The sequence below is a fragment of the Varanus komodoensis genome, unplaced genomic scaffold (assembly GCF_004798865.1).
Source record: "Varanus komodoensis strain SLA01 unplaced genomic scaffold, ASM479886v1 scaffold77, whole genome shotgun sequence".
Taxonomy (NCBI): domain Eukaryota; kingdom Metazoa; phylum Chordata; class Lepidosauria; order Squamata; family Varanidae; genus Varanus; species Varanus komodoensis.
In genome coordinates, this window is record NW_025336442.1 from 2,490,765 (window position 1) to 2,513,813 (window position 23,049).

Sequence of the window (23,049 nt, forward strand, 5' to 3'; positions counted from 1 at the left end):
CCATCACCTGGGAGAAAACAGCTGCAGAGGATGCCTAGGATCTGAAATTCGGAAGCGGGACATGCGCCCCGCAGGCCACGGTCTCTGCCGAGAGAGGGGCTGCTTCCGCTTCCAGGCGCAACCCCAGCTAGCCTGAGCAGTAGCTGCTGCGTGCCATTAAAAGGCCAGGGCGTTAGAGGCAGCACTCGGGGGGAGGTGGTGAAAGCTGTTGGGAGCTGCCGTTTGTTTTGTCGTGCAGACAGACCAGCTCGGGCTTTCTGAATGTTTTGGCCCAAAGACCTGCCGCAGCCCAGCCTGTCTGGAGAGACTGGGACACAGGCGGGCGCGGGATGCTGCGCCTTGGCGGGGGTCCCCAAACTCCCCTGCAAGTCTGAAGCCACCCTTCGCAATAGTGGCAGGAAAGGCCGGGGGGGGGGGCGTTAGCCCAGCTTGGCAAGACTGACTGCAGGGTGGCTTTTTCAAGACTTTCACTACATTTTGGACATGAACTCCTAGCTGGCTTGGGCAGTGGTCAAAATGCTGGGAGTTAGCCATCCAAACGATCTCCCTTTTGCCCACCAGCTTCACTTCCTCCCCAGGTTGTAAATCGGAGCGATCTTGCAGGGCATGCAAGCTCCCCTCTTGTGAGAGGAGGGGGCACTCCCGTGCACAAACGCACACCGACAAGCCAGCGTCCTCCAGCATAGGCCTTTGCACCTTCGGCTCACCAATGTACACCCAAGAAGGGAATCAAGGCAGCCTTGAGTTTTGATCAAAATTGTATTGCACCACAGATTAGGTCTCTACAAGCCATTACCTTGCACGGCCCCGTATGTACACAGGAGTGGACGAGCCAGGGCTCGTGCAGGCTTCTTCGCTGTATACACACCCATTGAGTTGTGTTTTCTTTGTACAAGGCAAAAAAGTGCATTTGTTGCTATGAGTACATGAATATACACACCTCAGTTCTTGCTCTGACAGCTTACAATAAGCCAACACTAATGACAGTTTCAATACAATTCCTCAGAACCGGCACTCGGGAACGTACACCTTGGGGAAGTGCTGAAGTGCCAACCGTTAGGAGCATCTGCTCCATGCTCTTAGTAAGACAGACAAGGCAGCCCGATGATCTTAGTAAGCAGCTGGTGAAAACACGGTTGCTTAGCAGTTTGCCATGGAACAGAACTGTGGTCCGTCTCGCGTGGTTGCTCAATGCCGTGTACAGGGCAAGTTGGCCGGGATGTGGGTTTTTTGGTTCAGTATGAATGGGGGAAAATATCTCGGCTAAACTGGTGGCCAGCCGCGCAGTTTCTGCTTGCTAATAAACGAGCCACTGCCCTCGTGTAGTGCTAAAAAGAAATGGTGATTGTATGAGCCAAGCCATCCGTTCGAGAGGCCGTCTGGGTTATGGTGATCCTTCCGTAGCAGCGAATGGAGTGGCTGAAGGATAGATATGTTTGTTGCCAGAGCGCAAGGCGCCCAGCGGCCCCTCCGCTGCAGCCCCTCGCCCTCAACGCAAATTCAGCTGCAGAACAAACTGGGCTGCTTTTGGTAGCAACCTCCTCAAGGCAGGAAGATTTTGATGCCTTGTTCTAACACAAGTGTCAATTCTCAATCTCAGAATGAAGGCTGCTTTCCTCTCTCCATTTGCAATTACTGTTACACATTCACACGTTAGTTTAAAAAGGCAAAAATATTGTCGTAAAGACCATTTAAAATTATTTTTCTTTAAGAAAAATAAAGCCAGCCAAGTCTGTAGAAAGTTGTGCTCTCCTGGCTGGAGGATGTGGGCGCTGCTTCCAGCGCAGGTTGAATGCACCACCAGGTACAGCCGCGTGAAGCCGTGCGAAGCCGGAAATGACAGACGGGCTCCCCGTCCCAGGGGGTTTAACGCCCCAAGTGCGGCACACGCCCCTCTCACTCGCCACACGTGGGTGGAGAGCCCTGCCCAGGCAGGAGGGCGCCACAGCTGCCACAAGCGTCGCCCTCGGACTCCAGGAGGCCTCAGGAGCAGGCCCAGCATGGCCCACCTTGACATCTGTTGGCCCCCCCAGGGAATGGGGTGCAGCTGCCGGAAAGGACACCTTTGACAGCACGGCTTGGTAAACAACTTTTTCAACACTCTTGTACAAAATACTGTGGCGACAGTGCTCAAAACGCCGCAAGTGGGTGGGCGTAGCATCCTTTTCATAGAAAAACCGCTGCTGGAGGCGGGCTGGCGCACTTCCTGGGCCACTCACGACCAGGGCGTCCTCGGACTCGAGATGGAGGGTCGGATGCTGCCCCTGGGAGACGGCTTTGACCCGAACCAGGACATCTGGCAGGAGGCAAGCACAGCACGGGCGGAGCACAGGGTTACTCGGGGCAGAGGCTTGTGCGGGCGGCCTGGCCGGGTTGCAGGGCCCGCGCTCCCCAGTGCAAGCCTGCAGGTGGCAGCCTTCTGCCCCTTGCCCAACTGGGGGAGCAGACGGCCAGCACCCCCGGCCAGCAGCTGGACCTACCAAGGGGCCCTTCGAGGGGTCGTGGTCAAGGCCAAGCACTGTGCTGATGCCCCACCCGCAGCACCTGCGGGCCTGAGCCGGGGGGGGGGGTGGTCCTCCTGCCCCAGGCCAAGATGATGGTTCCCACCAGGGCCGCTTGGCAGTGTGATCCCTCAAGCCCAGTTGCATGGTGGCTTCTTGGTGCTCCACTGCTTCCATTTATCTTCACCTGCCGACTTAATTTTTCTCTGTGTTGTGGAGGCTGCCTTGGCCCATGTAGCCCAGCATCGCCGGTGCTGGCTCTGCAGGGCTACCCCCAAGCTACCCCAGCCCCGCAGGAAAAGCAGGGGCAAAATCAGTACGCTGGAGTTACGAAAGGGCTCTGGCCAACAGCTGCAGCAAAATGAGCTGTGGAACACCACCGGGGCAGGAGGGGTGGTCTTAGCTTTTCCAAGCTGCCTCTCCATGTGCAACCCTCTTTCGGCCAGTCAAAAGCATGCTGGGAGGGGTCCTGGTGGAACCCACCCCCCTTGGGCCAGCTTTCTGGCAGCAGGAAGGGATCACAAGTAACAATCCCACCTCTCACAGCCTGGAGTAGAGCCGCTCACCACGCCGGCCGAGAGCTCTGCTCCTGCGCGCGGCTCCAGGGAGGCGCGCGGAACTGACCGGAGGCGCTGGAGAAAGTGGCTGCTCACGGCCACTGCCACGCACAGACACAGCTACCCCCAGTCGGCCCCCCCAGCGCAGCGGAGCAAACGTGGGCTCCGCCCCTCCACAGCAGTGCCCTCCCAGCCGAGTGACGGCGAGGGCACGCCAGGGCTGGGCTGGGCTGCTGCTCGCCCCAGGCCCCCCACCCACACAGGTGGAGCCAGGCTGCAGAAACGGGCAGCGGATGCGGCATGCGGGGAAGGCTCGCTCCTGCGGCAGGGAGGCCCACCTCCCCGGGGACCTGCACTCGGAGAAACGGCAGGGAGAGGGTGTCCGATGGGGCCAAAAGTGCCGCGTGGCCGGGGGCGGCGCGTTCTGCTTTCCTAATCCAGGGTGGAGCAGGGGCCATCTGCAGAAGCCGGGGGGGAGGGGGACTTGGGCCAGGCAAAGCCAAAGCCCCTTGTGCAGCATGGCACTACCGGATACGTGGCTCCAGGAGGGATCAGATGAACGCCGGGAGGATCTGACGATCGCTGGCTCGGCTAGGAGCATCCGCGTGCGCGCGCAGCGAGCGCTTGCCCCTGGTGCCCGCTGCTGGGGAGGTGGTGTGGGGGACACCTGCCGCCGGCATGTCCGGCTCGTGGACGCCCCACCCACGTCAAGCTGGCCGCGATTGGAAACCGGGAGGGAAAGCGAGCCGCGTGGCCCATCAGACACGGCTCTTCGCCACCTTTTGAGAGTTCAAATGAAGCCTCACCTTGTACTCCAAAGTTTCCTTGAGCATGTTTTCTTCCTCTTGAGAGAAGTTCAGCAACACGGACACAGCTTTGATCAGATGGAACGCCTGCAAGGCAACACACCTGCACGTCACCGCTGGGCTGCTGTGCAGAGCCAGAGCGCCTGCTGCAGTGGAGGGAGGCCCCCCCGGCCCCCCACCTCTCCGAAGGGAAGAGGGGCCCCGCAGGCACGCCAACGGTGGACTCTCCAGCCACGAGAGCGGGGAGCAGAGGCGAGCGCACCAGCTCTTTCGCCCTCCTTTCTTCGTTTCACTCTGTTTTCTATACCACTCAATAGCTGAGGCTGCCTGGGCAATTGAAGTTAAATTTAAACTAGTACTAAAAAGGCATATTAATCGAAAAGAATAAAACCCTAATCGCAATCGCTATGATTCAGCATCGAAGCATGGCTGCAGTTCTGAACAGAATGAAATATATAAAAGCAAAGGTTTAAAGTTAAACGAGTGAAATATAGGGAAAATAAAAACCAGTCTTTGCCGGACACCAGAAAGAGCACCGGGGAGGTGCCCGGCGCGCCTGTCCGGGGAGCCCAGGGCAGAGGCTGTGTGCGCAGAGTGGGCTGCCGCCTGGCCTGCATGGAGATGTCCCCAACAAGGTGCACAGGAGCTGCTCCGCGCGAGCGAACCTTTCGGCTTCGCCTCAGAAATGCCGCTTGAAAGCAGGAAAGGGGACAGCAACACCCCCCCGCCCCCGCTTACCTCTGATTCCCGGCAGGACATGAATTTCAGCACCACGTGCTTCAGGTACTCGAAGTTGATCTCGCGCGAGTCGTTCAAGTCGGAGTTGTTTGTCACAGTCAAGGTGGCAGCAGGTGCTTCAGGGGCCTCGCCGTCGGGTCGGATTTTCTGTGGGGGGGGAGAAAAGAGCACTGGGAGGCAGCCCAGCAAAGCCACCGCTGCCTGCCCTGCCCTGCCCTGCCCTGCCCACCAGCCGTGCGGGAAAGCAGGTTTCCTGCTGCGGGCGCCTGCCTTGCAACGGGGTGACCCTGCGCCACGCCGTGCCCGCCTCGCGCATTGACCCAGCGCTCCCCCGCGTCCTGGCGGCTGGCCATGCGACCATGGGCCCCAGCGGGGCCACGGCTGCTCCATGCGAAACAGCCTGGGTTGGATCCAGCCGCCCCAGCGGGAGTGGCTCCGGGCTGCCCCAAGCCTCTCCAGCGCCCAGAAATGCCGGCAGCACAAGGCGCACCAGCCGAGGTTGCTTCAGGGTCGCTCCTCCTGGCATGCAAACCCAGGGCGGGCTTCTCAGCGCGCCATTTTTCCTGTGGATAAGCCACTGAGTGGGCCCCTGCCTCCTTGCCGGGCTGTGCTGGCCGGCTCACTCCCTCAGCAGCCTGTTGCCATGTCCGAACCCAGCAGGGCGTTTCGTCGTGGGCTGTGCGGAAGAGCTTAGCATGCCTCCTAACCACAGCCGCAGAACCCCCCCCCCCCCCCCCACTGCTGACCCTGCGGCACAAAGGCCACCCCGCCTCCCCTCCTGTCAGCGCGCTCCATCCACCCGCAGCTCCTCAAGTCAGGGCGGCGAGACGCCGGCTGCACACGCGTTTCCCCGCCACCCCTCTGCCCTCGCTCAGCCGGGCACGCCCGAGGGCCCCGTGCGGGGACCGCAGCACGAGGCTCCCTTCCAGTCCCTGCTCTGCTTGGCAAACGTGCAGCCCTTTGCCAGGCCAGCTCCGCTGGAGCGCCGCGTCGTCTGGCCGGTCCGCTTCACTGCTCCGCAACGTGCAGGGCCCTCGGAGAGCTGGCCCCGAGCGCGGCGGCAGGGAGCGGCCGGCCGGAGGTGGCGGGCGGGCGGGCGGGAGCAGCAGCTGACGCGGCCGTCCGAACCCAGGGCATGCTGCCTCGGGGGGCGCCTGCCAGGAGGACGGCTCCGGCAAGGACCTTGCCAGCCGCAAGGCGCCAGCTGGCCGGCCTACGCAGCGGACAGGCAATGGCGCCCCCCCCCATTTCTACAACAGCCCCCCCACTTATGAGCACATGTCATTGTGCTCATAAGTGGGCCAGATCTGGAGGTGTGCGGTGTGCATGGGGGAGCCCCTCAGGAGCCCTCATCCCAGCAGAGCTGGCGGCAGGCCTGCGGAACGCACTGCTGATACCCCCCAGAACCAGCGCGCTGCTCGCGCCACAGGCGAGCGCCGCCACGGTCTGCACACACGGGAGTCGCATCCCTCGCCCCGGGAGGCGAGCCGGCACTCGGCAAAGTGGCCCAGGCCCTCCTGCCACTTCCCGAATGCCTCCAGGGCGGCTTTGCTCTCAGGCCGAACTCACCAGCTCTTTCTGCAGGGTCTTCTTTAGCTCGGCCATCCTCTGCTGCAGCTGCTTGATCATCTGCCAGAGGAGAAATTGCGGGGAAGGGGGAGAATCTCAATCCAGGGCAGCGTGAGTCCGTCCAGAGCTACGGCACATCCTGTGCGCTGATGGTCCCACCCTGAGGAAACGCGACAGGCGAGCCCCCAAGGCCAGCTGCTGGCTGTGTGTGCGGCAAGGAGGGAGCGGAGGGGCTTGCCTGCAGTTACTTTTGAGAAGCCGCTCGCTTAAACGTTTGGGTTGCCGCTCAACCCTAACCCTGGGCAGGGCGAGCCGAGAATCCCAACAGGCCCCCTTTTGGGGACATCTGGGGCAGCTCCATGGGGGCGGATTCTATTCTCAGGACCCTCAACACAGCAGAAGGAATGCGCTTGGGTCAAGCCTCACTTGCAGAGGCTGGGAAACCAAGAACGCTGGCCTAAACAATCAACAGCCTAATCACCCTGCTCACCACACTAATGGAAGGGGCCCTCGCTATTTGGGGCGCTCTTGCTCAGACCCCGATTCTTCCTTCCATAGACAATGCAAAAGCCGAGAGATGCCGTCCCAGGGCTGAAAGCACGGAGGAGCCGCTACGACTGGGAGGGAGGGGGGAGAGGGGAAGGGAAGCCCCAGTGGCAGGGGGCATTTGCCAAGGCGTGCGGGGGCAGAACAGCACGTGAGGAAAGGGCGGCGGGGGGCCGGGCACATTTCGGCACCTTGCTCTTCTCGGCAAGTTGCTGCTCCAGCTCCCGGTTCTCCTTCTGGAGCTGGGCGACGTCAGTGGCAGCCACCTCCCCATTTGGTTCGCCTTCGCCCGCGTCGGAGGGAGGCAGGTGCGTCTTCCGGGCCGCAGGTGCGTCTTCCAGCACAGCCGCCTGACAGGGGACCGAAAGAGAAGGTCGGCGAGTGGCCACAGCGAGCGAGCGAGTGGGCGGGCGAGCGAGAGGCTGAGGGCCGTGCGCCTTCGCGTCTCGGCGCCAGAATACGGACAGCATCCAACGGCAAGCAGGTCAGGGAGCCGAGTGCTTAATGTGGATCAAAAGAAGCCACGCCACAGCCAGCTTGGGAAGAAAGGCAAGCCGTGGCAGCCCAGATCTCGCGACTCGTGCCAGTCCTGCCGGCAGGCTGGCCACCCTTGCGCAAATTCTCCCGCTTTGTGGGAGGGCGCTGCGTGGGGGCGCAAGTCCCTCCCAGCTGCCTTTCCAGTTTCTGAGATGCCATCAGCCGTTGCCACATACTTCCAAGCATCTCTCGGCTTTTCTTAAAGGAGAGCTGCAATTCTGTGCCAGCGCCAAACTCTGCGCTGGGCGCCTGGGGAAGGGCAGCCTGCCCTGGTAGCAGAGGGCACGCCTCTTGGCTCCATCAGCTCAGCTCCGCGGCCTCCAGGCACCTCCTGGGGAGCACGGGATGGGGCTGTTGCGCTTTTGGGGCGCTGGTGAACTTGGATTTGTTTCCATGTGTCCGTGGGCTTGACGCTTGCAGCCACTCGTGACCAACTGCCCTCCGGAGCGCATGACTTTCCTGCCCTTCCCACCGGAGGCCAGTGGGATCCAGAGGCAAGGGACAGCGGGGCGGCCGCCTGCTCCCCACTGCCAGGGGCAGCCCTTCTTCAGGGAAACAAAATGGATGAAGAGCAAGAAGGACGCATCAAAGCAGGGCTGTCGGGGAACGGGGCAGCGTGGCTTCACCGGGGGGACACTGCGCCTCCAACCCTGGCAAGGAGACGAGAGCAGGGAGCTGGCCGCAGGCAAGTGGGGGAAGGGGATCTGTGCATCCTCTGGCAGCCTTGCCATCCGTGATTTCTGAATTAGCGGCTAACAGGAGAGATCAGCCCGTCCTCGAGGAGAGGGAGCAGGAGAAGAACTCAGCAGGGCAGCCTGGGGGGACCCTCCCCTCCCCGGCCCGGCAGCTCACCTGCTCCGCGCTGGCCAGCAGTCGCTCCTGCTGCGCCTGCAGCTGCGCCCGCAGGACGCTCACCGGCTCCTCTGCCACAGCATCCCGCTCCGCCGCCTTGCACTGGCAGGCCTCGAGGCTGGACTGCAAGTTCCGCATCTGCAGCAGAGCCGCATCACGGCCTGGGGCAAACAAGACCTGCTTTGGCTTGGGGGCCATCTGTGGTGACGAGGAAGCTGGTGAGAGGCTTCCCTCGGCCTCACTTCCATTTTCACCTGGCCTTTTGTCCAAGGGGAGCGGAACAGCAGGCGCAGGTTCCAAAATTTTATCTGAACCGCCATCCTGGGAAGTAGGCCAGGCTGGCAGGAAGAGCAGCTGACTCGGCGTCTTCTGGCCAGACTCCGCATGACAGGGGAGCCTGCAGCGGCCCCCTCCCTCCCTTCCCCCACCCTTTTCCAGCCTTCCTGCCTACAGAGGGCATCCCTGGCCACACAAGGGCCCCAGGTGCTTCCAGGAAGGAGCAGCCCCAGTGCACAAGCAGTCAGTCCCCCTGCAAGACTGTCTGGAAAAGACAGGGGAGAGCATCCGGGGGAGTGCTTGGGACACTTCATGCAGAGCATTTGGTGCTGAGCACACAGCCCTGGTTAGAGCAAACACTCCCTTAAGAAAAGGAGAAAAGGAAACACTGGGGGCCTGACCCTGCTTAGCCGTACCCTCTGCTCTGGAAGCCTCTGTCCCATCATCCTGGGTAACTGGAAGGGAGCAAAATTACACACAGCTGGAGTCCTTTTTTTACATCTATTTCCACCACTAGAATGAAGCAGAACTACTTCCAGTTCTTAACTTGTGGTGTTGGAAGCTCTCCTTACAGAGACAAGAGGAGCAGAAACCGAGTAGCAGGAACGGGCTGTGTGTCACAAGCCACCGGAAAAGGTCAAGCGACAGCGTCACCTCCCTGGCGGCGACGGCCGAGGCCTGTGCATGCTCGCACCTTGCCTGATCCGCTCCAGCTCCTCCTCCTCTTTCGGCAGCGCGTCCCTTTTCTCCGCGAGCAGCCGGTCTTTCTCCTTTAGCAATGAGGTGAGGTCGGCAACCTGTCCGCCAAAGAATGGGCCACGAAGAGTCAGAAGGCAGCCATCAGTCCCACCCGCAGCCCCGCCCCCAGCCCAGGCCACCCCCCACACCGAGCTGCCGGGGCGGCCCGGTGCCTCACCTCCTGCTGCAGCCGCCCCTGGTGCTTCTGCCTCTCCTCCGAGCTTTCAGTGGGTTTGGCGCTGCTGCCCAGTTCCGCCTGCAAGGCAGCCAGAGTCCGGGGTGGATTGGGGCCGGCCATCTCCCCTGGGTGGGGTGCTGCCTGATGCCCCCTCCTGACACTAGCAGGTATCTGCACGGGGACCCTCCCCAATGCTCAGCATGGGGGGAGCCCAGGGGTGGGGCGGGGGGCCCCCTGACGTCTGGCCTCAGCCTGGGGCTCCATGCCCGTGACCCACTGGCGAAGGACGCCACCACCTGGACATGGCGGGGGCCGGGACCACCGGGGGCCGGGACTTCCTGTCCAGAGGGAAGGAATGGGGAGGCCTGCGGGTGGCCAGGCACGGGCCTCCATTGGAGAAGGGTGGGTCTGCAGCTCAGCATCGCCAGGTGGCGTGCCAACACGTTGGTGCCCTCCACCAGGATCCCCATCCCATCCCATCCCATCCCATCCCATCCCATCCCATCCCATCCCATCCCAGTTTGTCCACTTCTCTCCCCGCCGGGGTGGGGGCATCCTGTGGCCATGGATCCGGCTTGCCGGGCCGTTCTGAAGGGTTCTCCCACCCTCGAGTTCTCCCCGCAAAGGGGCATTTCGGGTACTTCTACCATTTTGAGGGTCCCCCAGGACCACTCCGGTTCCCCCACACGCCACGAATGCGGTGGTGCTTCTTTGCTCCCCAAGGTGATCCACAGAAGGCGAATTCACGTCAACTCCACTGCTAGTCGACAAAATGCCAATGCAGTGCAGTCTAGTGGTTAAAGCATCTGACTGGGAGCTGGGGGGCCCTGGATCTTGCCCTGCTCTTGCAGGAAGCTGAGTGGGTGGCTCCCAGCCTGACCCACCTTGTAGGGCTGCTGTGAGGACAAAGGGAAGAGGGAGGCAGGCGCCACTGCCGGCCCCCGAGGAAAGGCGGGCATCCATGCAAAACCCGGTGCCCCTGCCTCACCCTGGTGCCGTCGCCCCTTTGGTCCCAGTTCTGTCTGCTCGCCTGCACGGCCCACCCCAGGAGGCAGTCCTCACAGCCGCACAGCTCCCGAGCGGCTCCGTGGGGCTGCAGTTCAGGTCACAATACCTTGAGTCTTTCCAGTTCAGCCTCGCAGGCCCTTAATGAGTTTTCTAAGTTGCTGCATCTGTCCTTCAGTTCTTCGTTTCTGCTCTCCAACTGCTCCTAGATGAAAACAGGAAGCCAGGGGCTCAGGAACTGTTGCAAAGCTTGAGGAAGCTTCATTTTGCTTAAATGCAGCCTTCAGTTCATTCTCCTCCCAGCACAATACAAGAGGCAGAGTGCTGCGGGCTGACAGCAAAAGGCCCAGGTTCCGGTTCCGGTTCCGGTTCGGCCCAGGCTCACGGCTTGTCCGGGGCAGGCGCTCTCTCATCCTCAGTTCCCCTGCTGCACGGCCCAGGTCTAACCAAGGCGCTGCATTTTAAATTGGAGGATAGTCGGGAAGAACACAAAGCTGCTTGCGTGAAAGATAACACAACAACAAAATATGCCACTCGTTAATAAACCGGCAGAAGAAAATCTTACAACCGACCTTTCACGGGGCTTCCAACGCTTTCCCTCTCGCACACGTGGACACACTTAATTCTAAGTCATACGGTGAAGAGCAAATAGGAAAGCCTGCAGTTGTACAGATGTTTCTTTAAATTCTAGAGTGGGCCAGCAGCTGCCAGAAAATGGAGAGGCCGCAGTGGGGAAAAACAGATGGAGGACCAGAGACGACCCAGCCCTATTTTACGGATGAATGCAGAGTGGCTGGCAGCCGAGCTTCTTGCTCTTCCAGAGCTTTTCACAGCAGTTGAACAAAAGAAATGCTTCTTGCTTTTATGGCCGTGCGAAAGGCCTGACCTGGGCGTGGGGACCAGGAGAGCCGAGATCTCTGTCGCTCACGGCAGGGCACTTGGGGCGAACAGGAGGCGCAGTGAGGAAGTGCGTGAACTTGGTGCCCCGTGCCCACCTCACAGCCTCAGCAGAAGCTTGGATGCATAAATGGAAAAATCAGCTACAAGGGGTGCGAACAGAATCCAAAGCAAGCACACCGTGGCTCACGGGAGCAGGAGGGCGCGCCCCACGGCTCTGCCCCCCTTGCTGCCAATCCAAGCGTGGCTCCAAGGCCCCAGTCGCTGAACTTCCCTACCTAGCCAAAACGGGCCTCTTGCCTCCAGCACAGAAGCTGCAGGCCCTGCATCGCGTTCCCTGCTCTTCACCCTGCACCCGTGCAGTTGGACTGCTTGTGCGCATTCCATGATGTCACTGTAATTTAGCGAACGGGAGAAGTGGTGCAGGTGATCAATCAAAGGGCTTTTTAGCCATTTCCCTTTAAAGCAGCACCTTATTTCAAAGCAGGAAGTAACAAGGGCCACAGGATCGAGCTCCCTGAGCTGCTTTCAAAAGAAGAGAGAGACAAGTTCCAAGTCCTCATGGCTTCCAAGCTGGAGCATGTGCAGACCACGCCTGCTGAAAGCTCAGCAGCCAGAAGGGGTCAGGTCAGGAAGGCGCCTCAGTGTCCTGGCCCGCCACAGAACAATCCTGCCTGCCATCTAAACGGTGGGAGGCCCACAAGTCACCAGTTCAGACTGGGACTACAATTCCTATAACCACCGGCCAGGATGGAAGCTGCCGTGCAAAAACCTGCGGGGCACCCTGTTGCGGGAGGCTGCGCGGATGGGTGCCCTGCGTGCAGCTCGGGGGCTTGGCAGAAGTCTTCTCCGCCCGGAACTGGCACGGCCCTCCTCCCAGCCCGGCAGGCGGCTGCAGAGGACCGACCACGGCCCGGCCCGGCCCTGCGCGGTGGCCAGACGGGAGGGACACTCACGCGCTGGCGCTGGGCAGCCGTCCTCTCCGACTCGCGGGCTCCTTCCAGCGCGGCGAGCTGCTCCCTCAGGCCCCCCACCTGCTCTGCACACTGGCGCCGCACGACGGAGAGGCCCTCCTGCGCCCTGGCCCGCTCCAGCTCCAGGGCCTGTTGCTGCCAGGGTGGAAGAAGCAAGTCCAAAGCCGCGTTAGCCGGCGCAGGCTGGGTTTCCCCACTGCGTTGAAAACAAACAGACAAACAAACAGCCAGCCCAACCCAAACCTTCCGTTTAGCCGTCTGCAGTCTGGCGCCTGCCAGATGGTCTGGACTTCAACTGTCAGAACTCCCCGCCACTAGTCCAGTCGGCTGGGGCTGATGGGAGCTATAGTCCAAAACATCCGAGGGGTACCAGCTTGGGCAAGGCTGGCACGCTTTATTCCAAGGCCAGACACAGGTCTGCAAGCGGCTGCACCGTAGGCAGCGATGTGGCAGCTGCAGGGCAGAGGGCCCAGAAACTTTGCTCTGCGCCAGCCAGAAGCCACGCCGAGAGCCGGCAACTTAGCAAGAAGCACCTGCAAGATGCTTTCAGACACGACTGAAGCCCTGGACACCCGCATCCCCCTTTGAAGGCTCAGAGATGCAAGAACCTGCGCTAGGCAAGGTATCGTATGAAGAACAGAAAAAATCATGACTCAGAGGCGTGTTCTGAATTCCTGGGGACCAAGGCGCTGAAAGGGGGGAGTGCAGGGGCAAGAGCCAGCACCCCTGGTGTGACCCGTGCCCCACTGGGTTCCACACTCCTTGAGAAAAGGCGGGCAGGGTCAGCGCAACCCTGCAGCTCTCTGCCCTTGACCACCTGACACCCCAGCGTGAGCGCACGGGAAGGCCAGAACTGCCGGTTAGTTTCCACGTGGCAGGGAGGCCGTGCCCGGTCACTGCTGAGCAGCGTTCCTGAACGGAGCCCAGTCCCTCTCCCTCAGCCTCCTGGGGCCCAGGCGCGGATGTGGAAGCACAGCCGGGTGTGCAGGGAAAGGTCCCCGGGGGTCTGAAGAGCGAGTCAAGCCTAAGGCCACCCGAGCAGAGATAGGCACAGGTGCTTGCTCCCCTCCCGTCCCCGGCACTCCGGGCCACCCTCAGGCACGCCCTGCAGGGCTTCTCCTCCCAAACGCTGAGGACGGGTGGGGGAATGCCCCCACCACTCCGGTTCCGCTGATGGAAATGCCTCCACCCACCAAGCAGCAGCCCCGGATGCAGCCTGGCGCCCTCCAGCCCGGCGCCATGGGGCAGCCAGCGGGGTGCAACCATTGTGAGTGCTGAACCGGGAGTCAGGCAGAGGGGCTCAAGCCGCGGCTCGGCCACGGAGCTCCCGGGAGGCCTGCGGCCGGCTGCTCAGCCTTGGTGCACCGTGCTTTGCGGCACGGTTACAAGGCTAAAGCAGAGGCGGGGACAGGCGGGGCGCCGGTGCAAGAAAGAGGCACGGCTGGCAAGGGAGGGTTTCCTCTCACGCCGGGTGCCGAGCGACAGGGCCGGGCTCACTCACCAGCTCTTGGATCCGCAGTTCTCGCTCGTCGAGCTCCTCTGCCTGTTTTGCTGCAGCCTCGCGGGCGAGCTGGAGGGACTGCTCGAGATCCTGCAGCTAGGAAAGGGGGAGATGCCCTTCCTTGGCTCCCGAACCCGGAGGCACACCCCTGCCCCCCGCCCAGCCTCCCCATCCGGGACCGGGAGGCGGCTCCGGCCCGTGCTGGCACTCACCTGCCGCGCGCTGCTCTCCCGGAGGCCCTGCACAAGCGCCTGCTCCTCACTCAGGCGCGCCTGCCCCTCGGCCAGCTGGCTCCTCAGCTGGTTGATCTGGAAGGCAACACGCCCAGCTGCAGTGCACGGCCAGGACGGGCCGGTGCCGGTGCCGCCGGCTGCGTCCCCTTCGAGCATGACTGCTGCCAAAAGCAGGTGGGGGGGCTCCTGTCTGGGTATTCTGGGCATGCCCCCCCCCCCCAGTCCAAACTAGGCTCTTCCCTCTGCAGCTCGAATGCTGTCTGGGCAACAGGCGGACGCAGCGCACAGGAACGTGGAGCACCTTCCCACACTGGGACGCAGTCCATCCCAGAGCGGCCCCTGAGCGTGGGAGAAGCGAGGCGTTTCGCTGCCTCTCTCCTGGACACGTCCCTCGACTCAGAGCCAGGCCCAAGAAGGTATGCACTTGCAGGCATGTACAAATGGCCTGCAGCAGCGGACTTCAACGCAAATCATGAAAACGTAAGAGCCACTGCGCAGAATGCATTTTATCAACGTATCAGGTAGAGGACAGGCTAAGCTACACCGGGAAGGCCTGCATAAATACAACACAGGAACAAACTAACAGAGTGAGTCAGAGGGGGCCTCCCGGGCCATCTAGTCTGACCCCCGGCTCCAGCCGGCCCCGCTAACGACATGCCCACCATGTGGACGTCCAGCCTATCCTTGAACACCCTCACTGATGGGGCCTCAACCACCTCCTTAGTTTGCTCTTTGAATAAGCCTAGTTTGTTTTTAAATGTCAGAACACATCATATTAAAAACTCTGATCTAATATTACATGCTAATATTTCTGAATAGGGATGTCCTGGATACTCCCTACATTAAAAGTCCACTCCAACTAACAGCAAATTTATTTATTTATTACAAGCATTTATATCCTGTTCTTCCATGGAAGAGCTCAGGATGGCTTACATAATATAAAATTCTAAAATACAATATTTATTTATATATTTATTTTTCGATTTATAGCCTGCCTTTTTCCTACAAAGGGCTCGAGGCAGCTTACATCTCCTCCTCCATCTTGTCCCCACAACAACAACCCTGTGAGGTAGGTTGGGCTGAGAGTCTGTGACTGGCCCAAAGTCGCCCAGCTGGCTCCATGGCCGAGCAGGGACTCAAACCCAGATTGTCTGAGTCCCAGTCCCACGCTCTTAACCACTACACCACACTGGCTCAATATTAAAAATACAATTATTAGAACATTTAAAATTGAACATATAAACTAAAAAAAGGAAAATAAAATAGAAAGTGTGACTGTGAAACAAAAAGAGCAAAAAATGTTAAAATATCTAAAGCCCTTGATTATTAAAATGATGGTTAAATAAAAAGGTCTCTACCTGGCGCTGGAAAGAGTAGAGAGTCGGTGCCAGGCGGAGCTCTCTGAGGAGCGCATTCCACAGCCTGGGCGCCACCACAGAGAAGGCCCTCCTCCGGGTTGGCACCCTCCATACTTCCTTCAGGAAGGGTTCCCGGAGCAAGGCCTCCCCCGGCGATCTTAAGGGGCGTGCGGGCATGTAGGAAAGCACCAGTACGTATGTAGTGCAATATGTCGCACTGGCCGTGGTTGCACGGGCATCACGAAGAAGCACTTTGCATATGCTCAGAAATATGCCACAACTACGCTGCACATCCCAGTCACAGAATCACAGAAGAGCAGAGCTGGAAGGGGCCAAGAGGGCCCTCGGGTGGCCCCTGCTGTGGCGGGACACCAACCCATGCCACCCCACCCAGAAGGCCGCCCAGCTCTTTGTGCACGTCTCCAGAGTGGGAGAGCCCACCGCCTTCCCGGGCAGCAGCGTCTCCTTTCGCGGCCGAGAGACGCGTCCTCCCAGCAAAGCTCCCGCCTCCACTATGCTGAGGGAGGGGAGGCGAGCGCTGCCGCGGACCGAACCCCTGGCCGCTTCCTCCCACAGCGTCCGGGGGCAATTCCGCCCAGCATACCTGCGCCTCCAGGAGGGCTACACTCTCCGCGTGCCTCGCCTGCGCCCCCGAGAGCTGCTGCCTGCCCTCCTCCAGCCTCTGCTCCAGCGCACTTTTCTGGAGGGAACAGAAATGGAAACCCGGCACATCACGGCCCCGCCGCACTCGAAGCCGCACCAAGCCCCCAGGCGCAGGATGTGCCGCCCGCAGGAGAACAGCAGTGGAGCTACATGGGAGGACCAAAAGCCGCCCGCTGCCTGCGCACCAGCCCAGTGCAGTCAACGCGGGCTGGCAGCCACAGTTCCCCAGGGCGCCGGGCAGCCTGCTCCCCTGGCCCTTCCGAGACGACTGCTGGGGATGGAGCCGGCCCCTTCCGCAGGCCAGGCGGGCCCCCCTGCCGAGCTGCAGCTGCTCCCACCCAAGGAGCGCTCGGGCGCAGGCGGGTGCGTGGCAGCCACCGGCAGCACCTGGCCCCCGCTCTCCTGCTGCCGAGCGGAAAAGGAGGCCTGGCAATGCCGAGACAAGGGTGGGGACGGGCATCTGCCAAATGCGCACCCGGTGCCCGTCGGAACGCAGCCTGCCTGAACGCTGCTCTGCAGTCGCCCAGCGCCAGGAAGGGGCCCGGCCCAAGTCCCTTTCCAAGGGAAAAGGCCCCCTTCCCCCTCAGCCAGCTGCCGGTGACCGGAAAAGGGAAGCCGGAGCCTCAGAGAGGCCGGCACACGCCCCATCCACTGCCACGGGGATTTCCAAAATGGCCACTTCCTGCACAGCTCATTCTACCTGCCCCACCTGGGCACCTTGCAGGCCTCTCCACACTAATGAGAGAAGTAGTTCTTCTGCCCAGCCTGGGCCTCAGACCGAGCCCTAACAGGGGCTGAAATGCACCAGCGGCAACAGGGCCTTGCAAAACACCCACATCCTGGAGACGTTTCTGCACAGCTCATTCCTTCCACCCCCCGAGCACCCCGCGGGCCTCGCCGTGTCAGTGGGAAGCACCCCTAACCCTGAGCCCCGGCCCCAGTAGTGGGGCTGCTCCCAGCAGCGGGCGAGGACAGAATGGTCCTCGTGCTCCGAGCTCCCTGCGGACGCAGAGCGGTGGCTCAGGCTCCCGGGGGCTCCGGCCGGCTCCCCCTCGGAGAGGCCGGGGAGTGAATGGGAGATGGCCCCAGGCAAGCAGCGGCTCTGGCTCTGAGCTCCTGGGGGTGACAGGGAGGGGACGCCCAAGCCCCTCCGGCACGCTCCTCTCCCCTTCCTCCCAGTCTCCACCAGCGCCCCACATTTACCTCCCTCAGCAGCTCCCGAACGTGCTCGTCGCCGGAGAGGCTCCCTTCGAAGCGCTTCTCCAGGGCTGCCGCTTTCCCCAGCCGGTCTTTCTCCTCCATTTCCGCAAGCATCTGTGGGAACACACGCGGCTTGCTCTGGGGCCCACCCTCCCTTTGGGGGACAGTTCCCCGCGAGCAGGTCAGGCCCTGCCCCCCCGTGCACTCGAGCAGAGCTGCCGCTTCTCCCCTTTGCAAAGCAAAAGGCAGAGTTTCCCCAAAGCCTCCCCTTCCTCTCGGATCGGCCTCCAAGCCTGGCAAGGGCTGCCTCGGGTTGGGGGACTGTGGCGCTTGGAGAGATGCCAGGGGCACCGCACGCAAGGCAGGGCTCACCCGGGAGCTGCCCCAGCAGCTCACTGAGTGGGACGGAGGGGGGCTGCCACAGGCACAGTCCAGCCCTGGGTCCACCGAGCCCACTATGGTCAACACTGGCTGGCAGCCGTGGCCCTCCAGCGCCCCAAGACGGAGGCTTTCCAGCCAGGGATGGAAGGCGGGACCCAAATGGCAAAGCAGGGGTCTCTGTGGAGCCACGGCCCCCCTTGAGAGGAGCCGGATATGCGCCAAGCTTGCAAAACCGCAGCAAATGCTTCTGCTCTATGCGCACGCACCGGCTTCGTCAGCCGCTGGAGCAGTCATGGTGCGGCCTCTCCGCCGGCAGAGCCCACACCCTGCTTTTCTGCAGCAGCGCCTGCCTGAGAGGCCGTCGGTCCCTCTCGCATTTTTAAGGCCTGCTGGGGGAACATCCCTGAAATACCTTCTGCTTGTGCCCTTCGTACTCCAGCTTCAGGGACTCATGTTCAGCCTGCAAAGGTCCCAATTGCTTCTCACAGCTGGAGGCGGCAACCTGTGCCTGGAGGAGCAGAGGACAAGACTGCTGAGCCGGCCTTTGGAGATCCGTGCCCAGCTCAAGAAACAGCGCGAGTCAGAAGGGGCCTCCCGGGTCATCTAGTCTGACCCCCGGCTCCAGCCGATTCTGCTCACAAGATGCCCACCATGTGCATGTCCAGCCTATCTTTGAACACCCTCACCGGTGGGGCCTCACCAACCTCCCGTGGAAACCCATTCCACACCCTTGGGGTCCCAGCTGTCAGGAAGTGCTTCCTGGCACCGAAATGGAACCTTGGTTCCCTGAGCTTGGCTCCACTGGGGAACAGGTCTCTAGCCACCTCCATGTGACACCCCCTTGTGCACCTGTATGTCGCCAACAGATTCCCCTCGGAGTCTCCTCTTCTCCAGGCTGAAGAGACCAAGTTCCCCCAGTCCCGCCTCATACGGCATCCCCTGCAAACCGGCCACCAATCTTGTGGCCCTACGCTGCACTGACTCCAACCTGGCTATATCCTTTCTGTAATGAGGGGACAAAACTGAGCACAGTACTCCAGTTAACTTCCAGGCTTGCTTCTCCAGCCAGTCCTCTTCACCTTCGAAAGAGGTGATGCTCTGGGAAGGAGAGGCTTTGCCTACAAGATGCTAAAGGCCAAGTCCTACACACAAAAGGCGATGTCAGGAGGCGGGGGGATGCTGGGAGCTGCCAGTGTTTCCCTTGTATACCCTTGCACTGGACTGACTGCACCTTAGACCTCCAGCCACACCCAGCTGCGGACTGCTAACAACCCTCCAACTCTTCCAGGAGGGCCAGCTCCACACACCGAGATCAGGGCCCTGCTGGCTGAAAGGCTGGGACACGCGAGCCGGGTTCATCATGAAATAAATACTCAAGTGGAGACTGCGGCCAATTCTTGGTGCTCCCTGCCCACAGCTCCGAGGCTCGGCAGCGGGAAGCTACCAGGGAGGAGAAGCTTTCTGGCGACTGCTGGACAGCGCTCCCCCCTCCCCCCCGCTCGAGGCAGTCCAGCCAGCAGCAGCAGACTGTGAGAAATGCAGCGTCCCCCCGCCTGCAGAGCCACATGTCGCCCGCCTTAATCGGAATTGTGCAACAAAGGTGCAGCATCTCCAGCTGCCCTGCAAGTGAGGCGAGTCAAGGAACAGCCGGGGAGGGGCCTTCCTCAGGAACAGGCCGCTCAAGAACGGCCATTCCTTGCACTGACGCTGACTTTGCTCCTTGGTTTTGTTCTGGTGTTGTTCTGTGTCAGATCTAAGGTTTTCATATTGTGTTTTAGCGTGTCGTTCTCTGTTCGCTTGCTCTGCAAACCGCCCAAAGGGCTCTGGCTAGTGGGAGTTGCAGAGTGCATGACTTAATGTGGGGGAGAATAAGCACATTTTCAGCCACACACATTCCCTGTGGTGACGAAGCAGGGGTGTGGCGGCGCCGTACGCCCATGTGGGTGCCAATGCACTGGCAGACCCAGCCTGGCATCAGGCGTGGGGCCGCAGCAGCAGTGGGGAACCGCACGGGCTGCTCAGATGGAGGCAATGACAGCGGCCCCAGCCTCCCTCCTGGCTCCCCAGCTCACGTTCTGCAGATCCACTGACAGCTGCTGGATGTATGCCTGCAGCTCGTGGGCCCGCTGCTCCAGGGCGGTGATCTTGCTTTTGGCACTCTCCCCCGTGTCCAGGAGCTCATCCCTGCGAGGGAAAGCCGGAGAAGTTTACGGTTAAATGTGGAAGCCAGAGAAGAGCCACTGGGAGGCCGGGCAGCTGCCTGTTAGCAGCCCTTTGGGAAGAGCACGCGGTCTGCGGGTCTCCTCCTGATCTGGCAGGGCAGCACACGCCAAGCACTCTCACATCAAAGGGCCCCACGACCTCATCCTTCACCCCAGAGAGAGAGATGGGTTCAGATGGCGGAGAGACACTGGTCAGAAAAAGCTGGTGGCGACAGACGCGGCTGACTCCAACCTGATGCTGGATTACAGTTCCCAGCAGCTTTCCCAAGTTGCGAGCCAGTATGCTGGACAAGTTCAAGCATCTGCCTAGGGCTTGGGTGTGTGGGGCCATGAACCCCCCTCAGCCACAAAGCTCGCTGGGTGGCCCTGGGCCAGTCGTGACTCCCAGCCTCACGGGGTTGCTCGTTTATTCATTCGATTTATATCACTCTTTTTGTAAAGAAAGTGGCTTTGTATGCCGTCGTTATATGCTTTTCGGCACCCGGTCAAGACCTTTTGATTTAACCAATATTTTAAAGTTAATTCATTTTAATGGTATATTTATTTAATTAATTCATTTTAACCATGTTATTTTATACTCGGTCGTGGTGCAGCCAATTTATTTATTTTAGGATTGGTGGGGTTTTAATGTTTGTAAACCACCCAGAGGGCCATCGGGGTGGTATATAAATGCAATCAATCAATCAATCTCCTCTTCTTCCTCCCCGGCATCTTATCCGTATAACAACTACCCTGTGAGGTAGGCTGCATCCATGGGCAGTGCCAGAGCCGCAGCTTCCCTGTGCGAGGACAGACCCCACCCAGCTGAGGGTGGAAGACCCCTCCGCTCGACTCCTTGCTGCCCGCTGCCCTCCCCCCCAAGCGTTACGGCCTCATTGAGAAACCTCCCAGGCCTCTGCATTTTAAACTTACTTCTTAAGATTGTGAAAACGGTCATTGCTTTTTAATGGGGGGGCGGGGCTGGCCTGCCCGCAGCAAAGCAAAGGGTAGTTTCTTTGCGCCTCCCCAGTGCCTGCCTTCTGGAAAGGAGTGCCTTACAGCTGGCCACCCCCACTGGGCCAGCGTCTCATGAACCGGCAAACCCGGCTGTGCCGCGGCCGTTTTCCGGGCACACCCAGCACGCGCTGGGAGCTCTGCACGCGCTCACAGACCCCAGCACGCACGGAGCCTGCCCCAGAGGGAGCCCCAGGTCTCCTCCCCTGACCTCTCCACTTGCAAGTCTGCGTGCTGGCGCTGCAGCTCCTGAAGCTCCGCCGTGAGGCGCATGGCCAGGGTGCGCGAGGCCTGCAGCTCCTCCCGGGCAAGTGTCAGCTCCTGAGTGGAAGACCCCAGTTCCTGCTCCACCTGGGCCAGGGACGCCTCCTTCTGTAAGAGCTGAGGGTTTCAAAGGAGCAACAATTAAGACTGGAAGGCGCATAGGACAGGGGCGGGCCGCCGGTGCTTTGGCCCACAGCTCCCATCGCCCGGCAGCATGGGCTCCGCTGGCCAGGGCTGGTAAGAGTTGCAGAGCATCCCTGCTCTCTGCACTGGGGCACTCTGGAAAGCCCCAAATGCTCCCTCTCTAACGGCACATCAAAGGGAAGGGAGGGGGCGGCGGATTTGGGAGAGCGGCAGCCTGGGGGCTTGGGGGCCACAGTGGCCCCGCTCGTGCCCCGGGAAGGGCCCGGCCAGCGGCCCCGCCTCGAGCAGCCTCACCATGTGCTTGACCTTGGCCAGCTCCTGCTGCTGGAAGCCTTCCAGCTCGTCCCTCTCGTCCCTTTTCTGGAAGAGGCTCAGGCTCTTCTCCCGCATCTCCTGCAGCTGCACCGAGAGGAGCTTCCTCTCCTGCTGAGACACCACGGGGGGGGGGGGGGGGGGGGGGCCCCCCGCTTAGAGGGGGAGGGGGGGGGGGGGGGGGGGGGGGGGGGGAGACACCAGAAGCCCCTGCCCGCAAAGGACTCTCCAGGCGGTCCTGCAAGGGCCTCCCCAGACGGGGCAGGACCTTTGCCCCTTGAGGGCCAGGGCACGTTCTCGGCTACCTTCCAAGGCAAAAGGGCCGGGCTCACACGCACGAAAGCCCAGCCGGCATGACTCAGTGGCACTCGCTGAGGCCTCCGGAGAGGCCTTTCATTGGGGGAGGGAAAAGGGTGCGAGGCTGGGGGGAACAGGACGCCGCCCCCCCGGGGAACCCCACTGGACTGGGGTGGGGTGCCAGGCGGGCCTAAGGCAACGGGCCAACTGCCCCCCGCCATCATGCCCCAGGAAGGAGGCCCCTCCACGCACGCCTCTCCCAGAGAGAGGGAGAGGGAGGATGGGTGGATTCTCTCTCCGCCTGCAGCGTGCCCCCAGGGAGCTTCCCAGCACTCCACCCAGGCCCCACAGGGCTTCTGCTCTCAGACCACTTCAGCCAGACACGCACCCCCCGGGTGTCGGGCAAGACTCGGTGGTGGCGGGGATGGGAGCCGGGCCCAGGCACCCTGCTGGGGAAGGCCAGCCTAGCGGGCAGCGGCGAGGGTGCCCGGGGCACGTGGGACAGGTCCGCCGGCCGGGTCTGCAGCACGGCCAGAACGCAGGCTCCGCACAGAGAGCACCCACGCCCATCCCTGCCCATGCCCGCCGGCCCCCGCCCTGGCCCAGCTCAGCCACGCTTGCCTTCTCAACGTGCGACAGCTTCTCTCGCCATTCCTGGGAAAAAAGAAAGGGGCAGGTCAGCATCGGTGGACCTGGGGTGAGCGGGCAAGGAGCCGAGGCGACAGGAAAGGTGGCGATGGCGGCACAGGCCCCGGCCCCGGCCACTCTGGAGCAGAATGTCGTTGCATCACAGAGAGGCACCCCCTTAAAGGGCCGGTGGCTGAGGGAAGGCGCTGCCCCAGGAAAGTGCCCGGAGGGGGCCTGAGCACCAGCGCCGAGGACAATCCAGCTCCTGAAGGCAGGCTGGCTGCCTTCCCAGGGCCAGCACCCCTCTGCCAGCAGCCACACAAGCTAGGCCCCATGGAAGAACATCTATCCTGCCAGCGGGGCACCTCCTTGCTCCCCTCCTGCCCCCACTCGCTTCCTTCTCGGGTCTTTTCAGACGGAAAGTCTACGGGGCAGGGAATGTTTCTTTTTGTGGACTGCATGCAAGATATTCCTCGAGGCCTTGGAATTTGGGAGTGGGATAAAACAGCATACGTGGATAAATATGCGCAGGAAAAACAGAACCCCTCCTCAGCGCCAGGAGTGCTTCTCAGAGCAGGGCTGCCAGTGTGAGAGGACAGCCCCGCAGATGTCCTGCGCCCCGCTGCTCCTCCATGTCTGGGTGCAGGAGAAGCGTCGCTGCTGAGGACCATCGTCCACAG

At 61.4% G+C, this 23,049-nt stretch overlaps 1 protein-coding gene across 4 annotated transcripts in view; it reads right to left on the reverse strand.

Annotated features, from left to right (window-relative positions):
* Window positions 1-740: 740 nt before the first annotated feature.
* Window positions 741-23,049, reverse strand: part of GOLGA1 (golgin A1) — a 31,107-nt gene continuing 8,798 nt past the window's right edge. For 3 of the 4 annotated variants that reach the window (XM_044453198.1, XM_044453200.1, XM_044453201.1), the window contains 19 exons: window positions 22,364-22,396; window positions 21,428-21,556; window positions 20,937-21,106; window positions 19,583-19,694; window positions 17,923-18,018; window positions 17,133-17,243; window positions 15,871-15,966; window positions 13,888-13,983; window positions 13,676-13,771; window positions 12,157-12,309; window positions 10,413-10,508; window positions 9,299-9,376; window positions 9,077-9,179; window positions 8,107-8,267; window positions 6,909-7,067; window positions 6,172-6,231; window positions 4,603-4,749; window positions 3,865-3,951; window positions 741-2,296 (listed from right to left, as the gene is read on the reverse strand). In XM_044453198.1, the coding sequence (XP_044309133.1) occupies window positions 2,216-2,296; window positions 3,865-3,951; window positions 4,603-4,749; window positions 6,172-6,231; window positions 6,909-7,067; window positions 8,107-8,267; window positions 9,077-9,179; window positions 9,299-9,376; window positions 10,413-10,508; window positions 12,157-12,309; window positions 13,676-13,771; window positions 13,888-13,983; window positions 15,871-15,966; window positions 17,133-17,243; window positions 17,923-18,018; window positions 19,583-19,694; window positions 20,937-21,106; window positions 21,428-21,556; window positions 22,364-22,396 (2,064 nt within the window). In that variant the 3' untranslated portion in view covers window positions 741-2,215. The remainder of the gene's footprint in view (window positions 2,297-3,864; window positions 3,952-4,602; window positions 4,750-6,171; window positions 6,232-6,908; window positions 7,068-8,106; window positions 8,268-9,076; window positions 9,180-9,298; window positions 9,377-10,412; window positions 10,509-12,156; window positions 12,310-13,675; window positions 13,772-13,887; window positions 13,984-15,870; window positions 15,967-17,132; window positions 17,244-17,922; window positions 18,019-19,582; window positions 19,695-20,936; window positions 21,107-21,427; window positions 21,557-22,363; window positions 22,397-23,049) is intronic. The other variant, XM_044453199.1, reaches the window with a different exon arrangement.